Raw genomic sequence first — 16,628 nt, 5'->3', positions numbered from 1 at the left:
CAATCTCATGACGTTGGGGCCTGACCCATACACAAGATAGAACGGCTTGCAGTGCCCAGCGTGAATCAATAGGACTACCCGCCCCAGCAGACACTGCGAGCCACGTGCCTGAAGAGGACCATCCCATTTTACGCTTGCGCACTAGAACGCGGAAGATGATTGGAAACGTGTCTTGATGACGTTTTACGCGGGGACGCACCTTCGCTCTCGCGGCGGCTGCCGGGAGTTGTAGTTTCTATGTACTCAACGGCCCTTCAGCCGCGCTGGGCAGCGGGCGGTGAGCGGACTCCACTTCCCAGGGGGCCGCGCGGGCGGAGCGGGGGTTTCCAAACCTCGAAGTGGCAGCAACGGAGCGTCAGCAAACAGCCGAGACCGGGAAGCGGCGGCAGGAGAAGCGGCAGCTGGGAGCGCGCGCTGGGGAAATGGCCGGCGAGATGACGGTGCTGGGTGAGCGAGCGGGGCCGGGCGGAGAGGCTGAGCCCCCGGGCGCGGGGATGGGCCGTTGTGTGCCCGCGGGAGGTTCGCGGCAGGGAGGCCGAGCTGCGCCCAGGGGTCGGGGGGAGCTTGTCCGGCCGTGAGTAGTAACGTGCATAAAGGAGCAGCAGAGTTGATGGATGGAGAGAGGCAACTAGTGGTCCCCCCCCAGGGGTCTGTTCTGGGACCAGTCCTGTTCAACATACTATCCTAAATGATCTGGGGAAAGGGGTAAACAGTGTGGTGGCAAAACTTGCAGATGATACAAAACTACTCAAGCTAGTTAAGTCCCAGGCAGACTGCGTAGAGCTCTGAAAATTGGGTGTTGACTGGGCAACAAAATGGCAGATGAAATTTAATGCTGATCAATGCAAAGTAATGCACATTGGAAAACATAATCCCAATTATACAAATACGATGATGGGGTCTAAATTAGCTGTTACCACTCAAAAAAGAGCTCTTGGAGTCATTGTGGATAGTTCTCTGCAAACATCCACTCAATGTGCAGCGGCAGTCAAAAAAGCTAACAGAAGGCTGGGAATCATTAAGAAAGGAATAGATAATAAGACAGAAAATATATATTTATATATGTCTCTATATAAATCCATTGTATGCCCACATCTTGAATATTGCGTGAAGATGTGGTTGCCCCATCTAAAAAGGTTTTATTGGACTTGGAAAAGGTTCAGAAAGGGGCAACAAAATGATTAGGGGTATGGAACAGCTACCGCATGAGGAAAGATTAATAAGACTGGGACTTTTCAGGTTGGAAGAGAGATGACTAAAGGGGCATATGATAGAGGTCTATAAAATCTTGACTGGTGTGGAGAAAGTAAATAAGGAAGTGTTATTTACTCCTTCTCATAACACAAGAACTAGGCCCCACCAAAGGAAATTAATAGCCAGCAGGTTTAAGACAAACAAAAGGAAGTATTTTTTTACACACTGCACAGTCAACCTGTGGAACTCTTTGCCAGAGGATGTTGTGAAGGCCAAGACTATAACAGGGTTCAAAAAAAGAACTAGGTAAATTCAAGGAGGGATAGGTCCACCAATGGCCATTAGCCAGGATGGGCAGAGATGCTGTCCCTAGCCTCTGTTTGCCAGAAGCTGGGAATGAGCGACGGGATGGATCACTGGATGATTACTTGTTCTGTTCATTCCCTCTGGGGCACCTGACATTGGTCACTGTCAGAAGACCGGATACTGGGCTAGATGGACCTTTGTTCTGACCCAGTATGGCCATTCTTACGATAACCTCTTTTAGCCGTCACAGGTTTGTTGCTGATCCCCCTTCCTGGGGATCCATATGGAGGGCCTAGTCTTCAAACTTGAGTGCTTAGTCCAGGGATCAGCAACCTTTGGCACATGGCTTGCCAGGATCAGCACCCTGGCAGGCTGGGACGGTTTGTTTACCTGGCGCGTCCGCAGGTTCGGCTGATCGTGGCTCCCACTGGCCGCGGTTCGCCGCTCCAGGCCAATGGGGGCTGCAGGAAGCGGTGCGGGCCGAGGGATGTGCTGGCCGCTGCTTCCCGCAGCCCCCATGGCCTGAAGCGGCGAACCGCGGCCAGTGGGAGCCGCGATCGGCCGAACCTGCGGACGCGCAAGGTAAACAAACTGTCCTGGCATGCCAGGGGCTTACCCTGGCGGGCCGCATGCCAAAGGTTGCTGATCCCTGGCTTTGCCCTTCATCTTAGTGCCTTACTGGTCAATAGATCCTGAAGATGGCACGTTATGGGGTTAATAGTAACACTCAGGGCTTGTCTGCCTTTGACAGTTTACATGGATTAAGCTAGGATGTAAATTTAAGGCACGGTAACTGTTCCTGGTTGCCTTCATGTGTGGATTCTCTTATTTTGGAGCAAGTATGGCTTGTTCCTCTTTAGTTTAACCCAAATGGGTACGTCAGAAACAGTTCTGTGTAGAGAAGTCCGTAGTCATAACTGCTGCCAAATCCTGCTGTCCGAGTGCTGACTGGTACAAAAGTCTGTTGTCCTAAATGTATTTTATTTATTATGCTAAAAGCTCTTCCTTATTTCTGATCTGGTACAAGCTCTGTTTTCTTTTCATATGTAAATCTTCATGTATCTCTGGCCAGTCAAATCACAGGGATTTGTATGTATTCCTGGTCATGACCTACATTTGGTTACAGCAGAATGGCTTCAACTTCAAAAGGTTCTCAAAGACTATTTTGTCTAGCGCTTTTGCCTGTGACGTGTCAGAGATGTGGGACACTGAACTTGAACATATCTGCTATAAACTGTCAATATTTTCAAGTCGAGGCATAAAGCTTATCTTCTCAAATTGGCTTTTCTGGATACTTATGCCTGAATCATTTCTGTTTGTGACATATCCATTTGGTACAGATTTTATATAGAGTATTCCCCCCCCCCCAATCATTCAGACAGAGAGAAGAAGAAGAACTGTTAAAATAAACAAACGCATAATTCCTTTCCCATCTGTCAGAAACACACGTTAACATAATCTTTGCCCATTAATCCTACCTTTTTGCTCCTCTTTAAATCCCTCCACTGATTCCACTTTGTGCAATTTATAAAGTATACATTTCTTGTTCTTGCATTTGAGACCATGCTTTGACCCTGCCCGGCTCGCATATTGGGTCTCTTCTCTTATCATGTATCTTGGCTTTGTCAACAGTTTCACCCTCATCTCTCCCATCTCTGTGTTACCTTCCATGCTGCCTTTTATGCTTAGAATGAATTCCCAATACCAGTACATCGGGCTGTTGCTCTGTGGAAGATATATGACTAGTCTTTGATTGACATGGGAAATTCATGTTTTGTATGTATATTTATATTGACAGTCTTCAAAAAAAGTGGGAGAGCCAAATAGAGAGATGTCATTTGAGCCCTGGACTGGTAGCCAGGAACTCCTGGGATCTTACTCTGGCTATGTCATTGATTTGTTGCGTGACCTTGAACAATTCATTTAGCCTCTGCTTTATTTTCTGTGTCTGTTATGTAGGGATTAAATTTACCAATTAATCCTCATTTTCCATGTGAGGTATGTATTTGTAAATCACTTTGCAACATTATTTTGTTGTTTTGATTTACCATTCCTTTCTTTAAACTTTCACAAATCTTATGTCCTTGTCTATGTTACACTTCAGTGGCCAGCAGTTTGCCTGAATTGCCAGGTGCAAGCTTGCTACTAACTTCTGAGGAAATGAGACTAAGCACAAAGTAGTTTCACAATGTGATTTCACATTCTACTTTTACAACAGAGTAAATATATACTAAGATATATACTGAGTGGAATCAGTGGAGGGATTTGTACAACAGAGTAATATCATACTGTCTGAGTGATTCATGGCCATGAGTGTTACCTCAGGGCAGACTGTCAAAAACAGGGCAGACGCCCCAAACTGGTGGCATGTTCTATAATTAGATTTCACCTACTCAGTAACAAATATGAATTCCTGAGCCACTGCCACTCTACTAATCTTACCATGGAGTGTCAGACTATCCCTTTGGGCTCTACAGTCTATCTTGCCACCCAGGCAAGATGGACTTAGTGATAAATGATCACTTACATAAAACCCACAAAATATTCAGGTTGCTTCCAGTCCCAAGAGACCAGTCAGTTACCCCTCATCTACCCATAGATCTTACACCAAAGACAATATCTGTAGCCAGTCCTGTAATAAACTATCTAAAGGCTTATTAACTAGGAAAAAGAAATAAAGTTATTTACAGGTGCAAGCAAGTATACCATACATGGTTGCTAAAGATGATAGCGAAAGTAAGCTGTCAATTCAGTTTCATGGCCCTGGAGATCTCTGCCTTAGTTAAGTGTCTCTGGCCTGGTGAAAGTTCAAACAGCAAAGAAATGAAAAATTTTCTTGTGACCCTATTTTATCTTTTACATTTGGCCCTGCAGTCCATTTGAGGAGCTCCCTTGCATGTAGCATTTCCAAGGTGAGAGGGCCATTCACCAATCCGTTGTATTGTGTTGTTTCTTAATGATCTTGATAGGTTATCTTATTGTGCAGCAGGGGGAAGAGACACACAATTCCCATGCCTGGGTTCACAAATTCAGAGCAAACATTTTCAATACAAAAACTTATGTATGTCCCTATAGAATGGAATGCTGATATTACAAGTGAGATTAAAGCATGCATCAATTTAAAAGCATTTCATAGTCTAAACACTAAATGCATTATTATAAGACTAATACCTATTTTGACAAAACTAACATACAGGTGAGCTGGTTTGGCTTCCAGCTATGAGTTTGTCTGTTCTTATGGACTTGGCCAGAGCTGGCGCTCAGTTTACCACTGTCACAACTAGTATTATAGCTTTGAAGAACTTCCAGATTTGTTTGGATGGATGCTCTGATACTGTCTTTTTATCGCTCTCACAGGTTCAGCTGTCTTGGCCCTTTTGTTGGCTGGCTACCTGGCACAACAGTATCTACCTATGCCTACACCAAAAGTGATTGGGATTGACCTTGGCACCACTTACTGCTCTGTTGGCGTGTTCCTTGCTGGCACAGGGCAAGTGAAAGTTATATCAGATGAAAGTGGGCATAACAGCATACCAAGCATAGTGTCATTCACAGACACGGATGTGTACGTGGGATATGATGGCCTAGAACTAGCAGATTCTAATCCACAGAACACGGTATATGATACCAAAAGATTCATAGGGAAAATCTTCACTCCAGAAGAGCTGAAAAATGAAAGTAGCAGATATCCATTTAAGGTAAACAGATACCAATCTTCACCAATTCTATACAAACTACAGTTTTATATATATCGTGTTCAGAGGGAGCAGATCAACCTGCCAGACAAAGGCAATTGGATCATCAGGATGCAGAACCGTGAATGTAGCATTTCAGGAACAAAATATGGTCTTTGTGCTGGTGGGATCCAAACATAGAAATTGCAAAAATTTAAAATAAAGATAAAATAGTATTTTGTACAGGTATTTGTTCTCGATTAACTGCATTTGGCTATTTATACCCTATGTTATTTTTATACCTATGATACTTGAATGTGTTGTCATATGAGCTTGAGGCAGAGAGAAGTGGGATTTGGAACTTGAGCAAAACAACTGGTTTCAGAGCAGAAGGAAAAATCTGAGAGAAAAGTATTTGGGAATGGGAGTAACTATGTTGGCAAATGCCAAATTTGAACTCACTAGATGTAATGGCTTGTGGATACAGTATATACATGACCCTCTTCTGTTCTGAGCAGGAGGGTGCTGAAACATGCAAGAATCTTCTCTCTGAAATGGAGCCTCCTTCTCTATTGACTACATTTATTTTTATTATTTCTAGTTTATACAACAAGAAATGCACTCCAGGGAGAGTATTTCTAGGGTACTAATAATTTTTTCCCCTGTAGTTACTTGAGTTTTAGCCTTGTTTTGTGTCACAACACACAAAGTAGGACTTTACCTGCTGATAATGTATAAGATGTTAACCAAAATAGTGTTTTTCAGTATATAGCAATTGAATTGAAAATATTATGTAATACACAGCTTTCATAGTTTGTTCTCAATGCATTTGTTTCTCATGATTATGGATAGCTAGTCTTTCACACTTACAATTTCCCATCTACACATTCAGTTTGTCTTTTTTTTTATGAGGTTCAGTTATAATTATAAATGGACCTGAAATTAAGAGTTCTACAAAGCTGTGTCTTTCAGTAATGGTGAAACTAGCACAATAAGATACAGTAACTCCTCATTTAATGTTGTCCTGCTTAACGTTGTTTCAATGTTACGTCCCTGCTCAATTAGGGAACATACTCGTTTAAAGTTGTGCAGTGCTTCCTTATAACGTGGTTTGGCGGCCTGCTTGTAAGATTCTGTAGAAGAGCAGCGACTTTACAAGGGAGCATTGCACAAGTCCCACTTCTCAGCCTCCTCTCCCTCCCAGTGCTTCCCCCACCACCAAACAGCTGTTTGGCAGTGCTTAGGACTTTCTGGGAGGGAGGGGGAGGAGTGGAGACGCGGGGCTTCTCCGCTCCTCCCCTCTCTCCCAGCACTTCGCGCTTAGGACTTTCTGGGAGGGAGGGGCAGGAGTGGGGAAGTGCTGCGTTTCCGCTCCTCCCGGAAAGTCCTAAGTGCTGCCAAATGGGAAATCTGCTGCTGCAAAGGTGCTTTCTAGCGTCCTTGCCTGCAGCAGGCTGTGCCTGTGTGAGGTAAGGAGGTAAGCTGGGGCACTTCCCAACCACAGTACAATATATAATGCCTTTTGTCTGCCCCCCCAAAATTTCCTTGGAACCTAACCCCCCGCATTCCCATTAAATCTTATGGGAAAATTGGAATAGTTTAATACTGTTTCACTTAAAATTGCATTTTTCAGGAACATAGCTACAACATTAAGTGAGGAGTTACTGTACTTAACAATGGGTACTAGGTCAGGCACCGGAAATCATTCTCTTGTGTCTCTGCTAATAGTGGGTGCAGGGAGTCTGCATAAAATAAATCTTCAGTGGTACAGTAGCACTCAGCAACTGCTTTGATGGGGACAGAATAAATACCTATATATGTGTGTGTCTCCTGAGGGGTCCTGCATGTTTCTGCTTTAGCAGTAGAGTAGACATAGGGTTCACCTCAAAAGAACTATTTTCATTCCTTGGATGTGCTGTTGTGTAGGATTATTAATTCTGATACTGTGTGACCCAACTTCCGGATATTGACTCACTGGTGTCTTTGGCCAAAATAGAAAAAAAGTACTTCTGGCAACTTGAATGCCTTCAGGTCATATATTGTTTATAATGGAAGGTAAAGAAAATTGGTTCAGATAGAATGTTTAGACTGGCAAAGTCACCACTCATAATAGATTCTGGAGTAAGCAAGTATTCTACATATCCAAGTACAGTTTCACAAAAGCATTTTGTTAAATGAAAGGTGGGCTGTGTTTCACACTTGTGGGTTGTGCTGCCTTCCCCCCCCCAGATTTTCAGCAACAATGGAGCAGTTGAATTTTCAGTGACAACCAATGAAACATATAACGTCTCACCTGAGTATATTGGCTCTCAACTGCTATTGAAATTAAAGAGGATGGCAGAGGAGTACCTTGGCATGCCAGTTTCCAAGGCTGTCATTTCAGTGCCAGCAGAATTTGATGAAAGGCAACGGAACTACACTATTAAGGCAGCTAACCTTGCAGGTAATGCATCTTTCTTTCTAGTATTTTCCCTCTACCCTTTGAATTAACCTGAGGTTTACTCATCTACACTAAGTTGTTTGTGAAATGTAGAATAGCAACAGAGAGTCTGTGGCAGAAAACTTTAGAAATCACTTTACAGAGCATTAGCAATCACCAAGAACAGCCAGGAACTCTCAAATGACATGAAGTGCAGTTGGCTAATGCACGTACAGATAGCAATGTTCTCAAGTATCACTAAAGGGAAAAGGTTTTTTGGAAATTTTCAAGTAGAGAAAATTATACAGGAAAAAGAAGAACAGGAGGACTTGTGGCACCTTAGAGACTAACAAATTTATTAGAGCATAAGCTTTCGTGGACTACAGCCCACTTCTTCGGATGCATATAGAATGGAACATATATAACCGGACAGTCTCTACGCAAAAGAATTAATGGACACAAATCTGACATCAGGAATCAAAATACTCAAAAACCAGTGGGAGAACACTTTAACCTGTCTGGTCATTCAGTGACAGACCTGCGGGTGGCTATATTACAATAGAAAAACTTCAAAAACAGACTCCAACGAGAAACTGCTGAGCTAGAATTGATATGCAAACTAGACACAATCAACTCCGGTTTGAATAAGGACTGGGAATGGCTGAGCCATTACAAACATTGAATCTATCTCCCCTTGTAAGTATTCTCACACTTGTTATCTAACTGTCTGTACTGGGCTAGCTTGATTATCACTTCAAAAGTTTGTTTTCTCTTAATTAATTGGCCTCTCAGAGGTGGTAAGACAACTCCCACCTGTTTATGCTCTCTGTATGTGTGTATATATATCTCCTCAATATATGTTCCATTCTATATGCATCCGAAGAAGTGGGCTGTAGTCCACGAAAGCTTATGCTCTAATAAATTTGTTAGTCTCTAAGGTGCCACAAGTCCTCCTGTTCTTCTTTTTGCGGATACAGACTAACACGGCTGCTACTCTGAAACTTTTCATTATACAGGAAACTTCATGGAAATAAATCAGACTCAGATAAAAACAAGATAAAAAAACATCCCACCACAGCCTCCTCTGAGAAAACACACTGAGGGAACTGTTCAGTCAGTTTTTATTCTGACAGACTGTTCTAAAAGAAACTTGGAATATCATTCTTATTTTTAATCTTAAAAACAAAAAAAGTGAAAGCCATGGGAGATGTAGAATTCCCTGTGAACTTTTTCCTTCGGATTGAAGTAAAATATAAGATGTTTGAACAAAAATTATTGACACAATTTAATGGAAGAATTTAATAGAATACTGTAAACATACAGTAGATTCCACTTAATAGCAACCCAAATATTAACATCTTTGGTTCCCAGCAAAATGTTGCTTCTAACCAAATCACGTCCCATTGACATTCCTTCCCTGGCTGCAGCCTTGCAAACCTGCCTTCCACTCATTGGCAACTGTTGGACAATGCCAGCTTTTTGCTGGCAACTGGGCTGGGTTAGTAAGTGGAATCCATTGTACTACACAGAGTTATCAGTTGTGTGGAGAAAATGTTAACTTGTTTTGCCTTTTCAGGGTTGGAGATATTGCGGGTAATTAACGAACCCACTGCTGCAGCTATGGCTTATGGTCTCCATAAAGCGGATGTGTTTAATGTTCTGGTAGTGGATTTGGGTGGAGGAACTTTGGATGTCTCATTATTGAATAAACAAGGAGGAATGTTTCTGACACGAGCGATGGCAGGTAAGGATAAGTCACCCCATACTTCAATAAAACATGTTATTTTTCTTAAGTTCTATATAATTTCTATTATTATTAAAACTAGTTCTATATTTCAGTGGGTACACGTAAAAAAATCACCTGTAAAGGGATGCTAAAGTTGATGTGCTGAGATTGACATATCTTAAAACTTTTGGTGGCCTACTGGTCCCCTGAATGTTATTTCTGCTCTCCATAATTCTAAAATTAGGTTTGCAACTGATTTTAATTAAGAGAAATTCTTCCATTCTTTGGCTGATTTTAACATAACAAGCTGTGGTCTAGTTGTCTGTTATTGTCAACATTTGTGCACAGGTAACCTGAGCATTTGTGCATTCTACAATTATTGTGCTTGGAGCTACTGGCGTTTCAAAGCTTTCTACTACCTCCATCTGTCTGAGTCAAGGGGATTCGTCATATTATTGAAGGGTGCTTTAGAACAGTCCCCTTTCGTGCTTGGCTGCAGCTCAGACATTAACGGGTGGAGAGCTCACACACTGTTAACCCAGAAACAGGTTTTAACACAAATATGCCAAACTGATTCATCACTTGGCAAAGAATTCTGGCAGCGATGCTTTGTAAACCTATGTAGCGAACACACAATTGCTTTGCAGATGACCTGAGTTCAGACAGATCTGAGGTGAGTACCCTTATTGATATTCCCGACTCAGTGAGCTTTGACACCTGCTGCGCTGTCTAGTAAAACGAAAAGAGTAATGAATGCAGTCAGTCATTTCAACATGGTTCTGTTGGACAGTATGAACTCCTTTTTTCAGTTGAAATAAAAAGATGGACTGAATATTTATGGGTAGTGCCCATTCCATTGGAAAACTCAAGAGGCCAATCTTATGAAGAGCGGGCATAGGTATTTGAAAACTGTTGGAAGGATGGTTAAGGTGGAACTAACACCTTAAGAGGGAATTTGGGATGAGTGCACTATGCCACCAGCTACCTATAAAGCCTAGTGTAGGATGGGTCTGTTACTAGAGTTTGAAGCTCATTGACCCAGAGAGTTGAAATAACTCCTACTGGGAATCAGCATTTCCACAGGAAGAACTTGACAATAGATACCTCATGACTCAAAAGTAGCCTTTATCAGTGTACATTAATGTCCCTTAGTATATGTTTTTAATATGAAGGCTCTAAAATACAATAAGCCCTTAATGAAGTTCAGCTCCAGGAGTTGAGGCAGTAATCCATGAGTTTCATCTTGCTACTATTAGTGAAAATGTCTAAGATGGGCAGAGATGTAGACAGTAACTAAGACTTGGAGTGTGAGTTGGGAATATGGAAAAGATTGACTTGCATAGTATCACAGCGGGCCACAAATATTTTCCATTTCAAATTTTACCCTCTACTAACCAAACCCCTTCCTAGCGTTCTGGTGGATTATTTTTTAAATACTTCCTCTGAAATCCCCAACCCCTTGCTTTTTCATTTATGCAAATTGAAACAGAGAACCTGAGAACATTCTTGTCTTGTTTTGTGAAGCACATTACAAACAAAATATCCCCAAATGATTATACTTTTGGTTGTGACAATTAGCTGTTGGCACTATAGTTGTAAACACTTCTTTTTCCCAGTCCCATGATAATGTCCTGCACGTGACATAAAGGGCATCTTTGTCTTCTGAAATACTGTGAGTGACATGATACATTTTTATGTCTTAGGTAACAACAAACTTGGAGGACAGGACTTCAATCAGCGATTGCTGCAATACTTGTATGACCAAATCCATCGAATGTATGGCTCTGTGCCCTCCAGAAAGGAAGAAATACATCGACTTAGGCAGGCTGTGGAAGCAGTCAAGTTAAATTTGACTCTACACAATTCTTCTCCTGTCAGAGTTTCTCTTACCATGCCAGAAAGGAAGGACCTAAAAGAACTTTCAGAAAGAGAACAGATAAAAATAAATAACGTAATTGCAGCCGAACCTTCACAAATGGAAGATGGTATGATAAACCTTTTAAGGGATGACTTTTCACAAACACAGAGCAACACTGTGAAAGTTGTCTTTGAAACAGAAATCTCAAGAAAACTATTTGAGATGTTGAACGAGGATTTGTTTCAGAAGATCCTTGTGCCCATTGAGCAGGTGCTGAAGGAAGGACATCTACCCAAGACAGAAGTGGATGAGATTGTATTAGTAGGGGGCTCCACCCGTATTCCCCGGATACGCAGAGTTATTCGAGAGTTCTTTGGAAAGGAACCTAACACCTCTGTAGATCCTGATCTGGCAGTGGTAATGGGTGTAGCTATCCAAGCTGGGATTGTTGGAGGGTCCTGGCCCCTTCAAGTCAGTGCTGTAGAAATTCCTAATAAGCATTTACGAAAAACTAACTTCAACTGAACTTCATTGTTCTTGTCACATTCCATTATTCACTGTTTCAAAAAACTGTACGCATGACCATGCATAGACTTACCCAACAAACAGTGAAGCCTAGTCTTGGCCATGTAATATCTACCTTTTTAATTCTGTTCCATTTAAGTGTTGCTAGACCATTGTGTGCTGGCTCTAGCATGTTTTAAAGGTATTAGCAATTCAAAAATAATGGACACGCATAACCCACCTCTGCCCCATTGGTTTGTCGACTGGCTGTGGGATGAAAACCTGAGTTGATAGTTGTGAAAACATGCTATTGCCAATAAAATGCACACATTTTCTTGCTAAATTTTATTAGCAGACCCTGAAGACTTGAAAGTGGACTGTAACCATGATCTTGAACCTGTGGTGGAGATAGTATGTACTATGAGAGGAGGTGTAGCAGTATTAATGCAGACAGCTCAGGTAATGTTCAGCTTAATTTATTAAACTGAGTCAGATGAGCACTTCAAAGCACCTTTCTAAATGCAGTTTTCCTGTTTGAATACTATCTATTTGTCCACTTCACGTACGATTCTTGTGCTGCTGTTATAAACAGCAGTGTTATTGCTGAAACTGTTTGTGGATTTGTTGTCTCTTCTTACTGTAATCAAAAAATTTAAGATTTTTTTTTTAAGCTCTTTCATGTTGTTACACTGGTGTCTGCTTTAAAATACATTTTCCTAATGGATTCCTATGATTCAATTTGTCATCAGCTAGAGAGGCTGCTATGGGCCCCCTGATGTTTCTCCAGTGGGCAGACACCTGATAATGCCATCATTACTGTAATTCCTGCCATGCAGCCAAAACGTTTTATAAAGCCAATTTTATATTAATGAAAAAAACGCATTAGGTCCTGCTAGGGTCCCATTCATGTTTTTCAACCAATACATCCCTATCTTTTATTTACCATGAAATGCATTGGTGCTCAGCTAAGAGAATTGCTACAGCTTCTTTTTAACAACTTTCTCCCTAAAAATAAAATGAATCCAACTATTTTTATCTGGTGCCTAGCATGTAGGTGTCTACATGTTTTCAGGTCCTTGATGCTTTCCCACACTCTGAATTGAACATGGAGTGATAATTGTGAGTTGTAGTCTGGTAAAGAAAACCATACAAGTAGCACAGGAACTGGAATGTAAACATGGTAATATTGAAGCCTTTTGCTTTTGATGACTGTTTTGACTACTGGCATCTTGTTAAATACAAGGAACAGAAGTTGACTCCTAAAGTCTCAACTTTTGGAGGAAGGTTTTAAAGAAACTTGTCTAATTGTGCTCTTTTTGAAGGGATAAAATGCTGAATAGCCAAATAACCTCCTTTTTATACATGTTATTTTATCCTTGGTCAACGAAGAGAGTATTGTCATCACCGAACAGCAGATAACTAAGCAAAATTTGCTTAATAAATCTGACAGTTGTATTTTTTAATGTGAGATCTAATAACTTGATTTTAAATCTTTTGCTATCTACTACATTTGAGACTTTTCAGTAAAGCTTGCACTTAATTTAAAAAACATGGTTTTGATGGAATGTGTCTGCCCTACCATTTTAAAGTGGCCTTGTCTCTGAGTTTACAAAGTATTTCAGACAATGCTGCTAGTAGCTTTTGAACTATAACCAAGGAAAACCAAGAAGCTTTCTGTATGGGAAAATACTTTAAGTGGTTGTACTATTGCAAAAATTAACAGGAGTGGGTATGTAATTCTTGAAACTACTTTTTTTAAGAATGACTAAACTCAAAGTTGAAGTCCCTTCAAAGAAATAATGGACAAATATCAGTATGCAGTACAATTCTCTCAAGTACCATGCAGATGCTATTTTAGGCCCTTATCTTGCAAATACTTCTATGTTTACTTTGCATATGTGCAGAAATCTTGGCAAGAATTAGGGCTTACTCTGCTGTAAGTCTTATTCATAGCTGCTTTTTTTTTAAAGGGGTCTAGAATTACAGTTGATCTTAAAATGCTAATTTTTGTTTTCAACACTATTTTTGTGTGTGAAACTAGCAGGATAAACTGATTGCATAAAATCAGAATCAAATCATAGCTAATTAAAGTGAACCAGAAAAGCTTTAAGACATGGGAAGTTTTGAAGGGGCTTCAGAGGAATTTCAAAATGTGAGACTTGAAACAAAAATAGGGCTTTAAAAACTTTAGAAAGTCTGGGAGGATGGCAACATTGTCCAGTAAGTGGACTTTTCATTTCCATAAGTGTAAGTCTACAAATATATTTTGTTTTAAGGATGGATGGGTTGTTTACTTGAAAAGTTTCCAAAAGGGATGCAGCTTTTTAGCCAGAAACTTTTCATAGAGAAGTTAACATGCATAAGACATCTCCTAATGCATGGTCTATTTAATATTTTTAAAACTACCTTGTGTGGTTGCTAAATTTAAGTGCAACTAAGTTATTTATTTTGTATCTAATACTAGTTTTGGTACTCTATTTTGGCACAAACGACTGAATTTTAAACAGAGTAATATTGCACCTTGTGTATTTTTCCCTGTGCACAACTTACTATGAAGGTCCTTCATTTAACTAAATGACACTGTTTTGAAGATTGGAGTCCTGTTTTTAAGACTAGTCCTATTTAAATCTTGGTGCCTGTAGCTTTAGCCCTGTAAAACCTATCTTTATTTAAGTGTTCACGTAGCTGAGGTTCAGGGGAGGGCAGTCCTGGAAGTGGTGATGCCTCATCAATATTATAAAATCTTGTCAGTTTACAGGTTGACATGTACATCATCTGCATTTGGGGAAAATATCATACTTCAGAGATATTTATATACAGCCTTTTAAAATATGTTCTTAAATAAAAGTAATTGCATAAGATCTACCAAACTTTTGTTTCTCTTTCCCTGGGATTTCCTTTTGGTATGAAGCATTACTGTTAGAAATAAGGCAGAGCTAAGGGTAGGAAGAGAGAAGTGCACCAGTGACCTACAAGAGGTGGTAATATGGGCTAGAAAAGTGAAGGAGCAGCTCTAAACAACTCAATTTATCTAGAATTGTTGTAACCCTTTTTATTAAATCAATAGTGACAAATAAGGTCACTAGAAACCGCTGTAGAAATTCTGTATTGTGCAGATTTGGGCATTCCACAGACATTGTCCAATGGGGTTTCTGGAAAATAAAATCGAACTTAGCAGGATGTGGCCTTTTAGTAAGAATATTTGACCTTCTCAATATTAACTGCAGGAGTACTTGTCATCTGGAGCAGTGGTTCCTAAGGAGGGGTCCAGTGGCTGTGAGCAGGTTCTAGGGGATCTGCTACCCATGGTGGGCATTAAACTTGCTAGGGCCCTGGGCAGAAAGCCAAAGTTCTGCCAGGCAGGACTGCAAGGAATATTGCAGGGGCCTGAGCCCTACCATGTGGGGCTGAAACTGAAGCCTGAGCAACTTAGCTTCGCAGTGGCCCCTGTGCAGTGGGGCCCCAAGCAATTGCCTGGCTTGCTACCTCTTAACACTGGCCCTGGCTTTTATATGCAGAAAAACAGGTGTTGTGGCCCAGCTGGGCCATGGAGTTTTTATAGCATGTTGTGGGGGGAAGTGTTGAGAAAGAAAGGAAAAAGCTTGAGAATGCCTGATCTGGAGTCTGATACCATAGCACTGTAAATGTGAACTGCCCACATACATCACTGAGTGACAAGTGAGAAAAGCAGACTTTTTGATGACATTTGAATGTGTATGAAATTGGATAGCTATTCTAATAAGTATTTAAAAGTTCCCTTTGAATGGCTTGTATTAGAGTGGCAACTAAAGGCATACAATTAAAATATATATCCAACATCAGGTGGAGTTGTGTTTTTTCTTAAAGTGAATATGACTTTTCTTTCTGCTGAACTATAAATGGACATTTAATAATGCAAAGAATAAAACTTTAGTATTAGAATAAAGGCATGTATCGTTAAAGACCCAGGTTTTTACAAGGTATCAATTGCATATAATGCTTGTTGCCACATTTTCACATGCCATTGAGAAATGAATAGTTTTTTTTTTTATAAAAACAAAGTGGGAATTGTCTGCACAGGGTTCAGTTGAATGCTGTTTGTGGCTCCACTTCCTATGGAAAATGCAAGTGCTCCTTTTCTCTAAGCATTAACCATCTACTGCTACTGTACACTACAGCCCCTACACTGAAATGATTCATATGCTCTCTAGCAAGGTTGTTTTGGGGGGGAGGGGGAGCAGTACAACACAAAAAGCCTGACCGGCTGGAGGCAGATGTGCTTAACCATAAATGTTAGGTAACACAAGAGACAGTTATCACTCTTAAGTTAGTCTCATTAACCCCTTTTCCTAATTGCAACTGATGTCCTAAACGAGGAGAATCTGATGGGTTTGGCTCTTCTGTGGTGCTTATTAGCAGCATATGAGCATTTCTCAGATACACGAATGTAGTCACTCACCTTGTAAGATAGGGGAGTATTCTCATTTCACAGATGAGGAAATGAAGACAGAGAGAGAAACTGAGTTTCTCAAACTTACTCATGAAAAGTGTAGTAGAGCAAGCAATAAAACATACAACTTCTAACTCCAGTCCCTTAACCTCAAAGTAAGCTTTTCTCTTTGTCAAAGCCCTCCCTCAGCATTTGGTGACCACCAGAGAGATGCCTGCCCATGGTAAATCCTCTGCTCTTGTTCAGCATAAGGAAGAGGAAGGAAAGCAAAAATATTAAATGTCCTTCACAGAAGACACATTGCAGGGTGTGCTAGGCATAGGGCAATTCCCTATTAGCACAACTGAACTTACCTTGTACCAATGATGGTTGGCTCCCTCGCTAGAGGGGAGAGTGCCAGCTCCAGTATTTTATTGTTCACTTTCCTCAGTCAAGATCTTCTCTGAAATAAATATTAGGGCAGGGGGGTATCTTATTGTTATGAGACTCACACATGATAGTTTTTCTAGTACATTGCC

The 16,628-nt window shown here is 40.9% G+C and overlaps 1 protein-coding gene across 1 annotated transcript; it reads left to right on the top strand.

Annotated features, from left to right (window-relative positions):
* The first annotated feature begins 228 nt into the window (after window positions 1-228).
* HSPA13 (heat shock protein family A (Hsp70) member 13) lies at window positions 229-15,502 on the top strand. Its single transcript, XM_005294633.4, has 5 exons — window positions 229-447; window positions 4,858-5,198; window positions 7,404-7,617; window positions 9,170-9,337; window positions 11,023-15,502. Exons 1-5 carry the CDS (start codon window positions 423-425, stop codon window positions 11,700-11,702), a joined length of 1,428 nt encoding a protein of 475 aa, XP_005294690.2. The 5' UTR covers window positions 229-422; the 3' UTR covers window positions 11,703-15,502.
* Window positions 15,503-16,628: the final 1,126 nt, after the last annotated feature.

The sequence above is a fragment of the Chrysemys picta genome, chromosome 1 (genome assembly GCF_011386835.1).
Source record: "Chrysemys picta bellii isolate R12L10 chromosome 1, ASM1138683v2, whole genome shotgun sequence".
NCBI classification, from domain to species: Eukaryota; Metazoa; Chordata; order Testudines; family Emydidae; genus Chrysemys; species Chrysemys picta.
Note: the sequence above shows the minus strand (reverse complement) of the source record. Positions and strands in the feature narration are given on the sequence as shown.

What these genes read in the sequence shown, in the direction of transcription:
- HSPA13 (XM_005294633.4), top strand. Translation starts at nt 423, where the DNA reads ATGGCCGGCGAGATGACGGTGCTGG. An exon ending in GTAGCAGATATCCATTTAAG is followed by an intron (nt 5,199 to 7,403) that starts GTAAACAGATAC and finishes TCCCCCCCCCAG; the next exon opens with ATTTTCAGCAACAATGGAGC. An exon ending in TAAGGCAGCTAACCTTGCAG is followed by an intron (nt 7,618 to 9,169) that starts GTAATGCATCTT and finishes TTGCCTTTTCAG; the next exon opens with GGTTGGAGATATTGCGGGTA.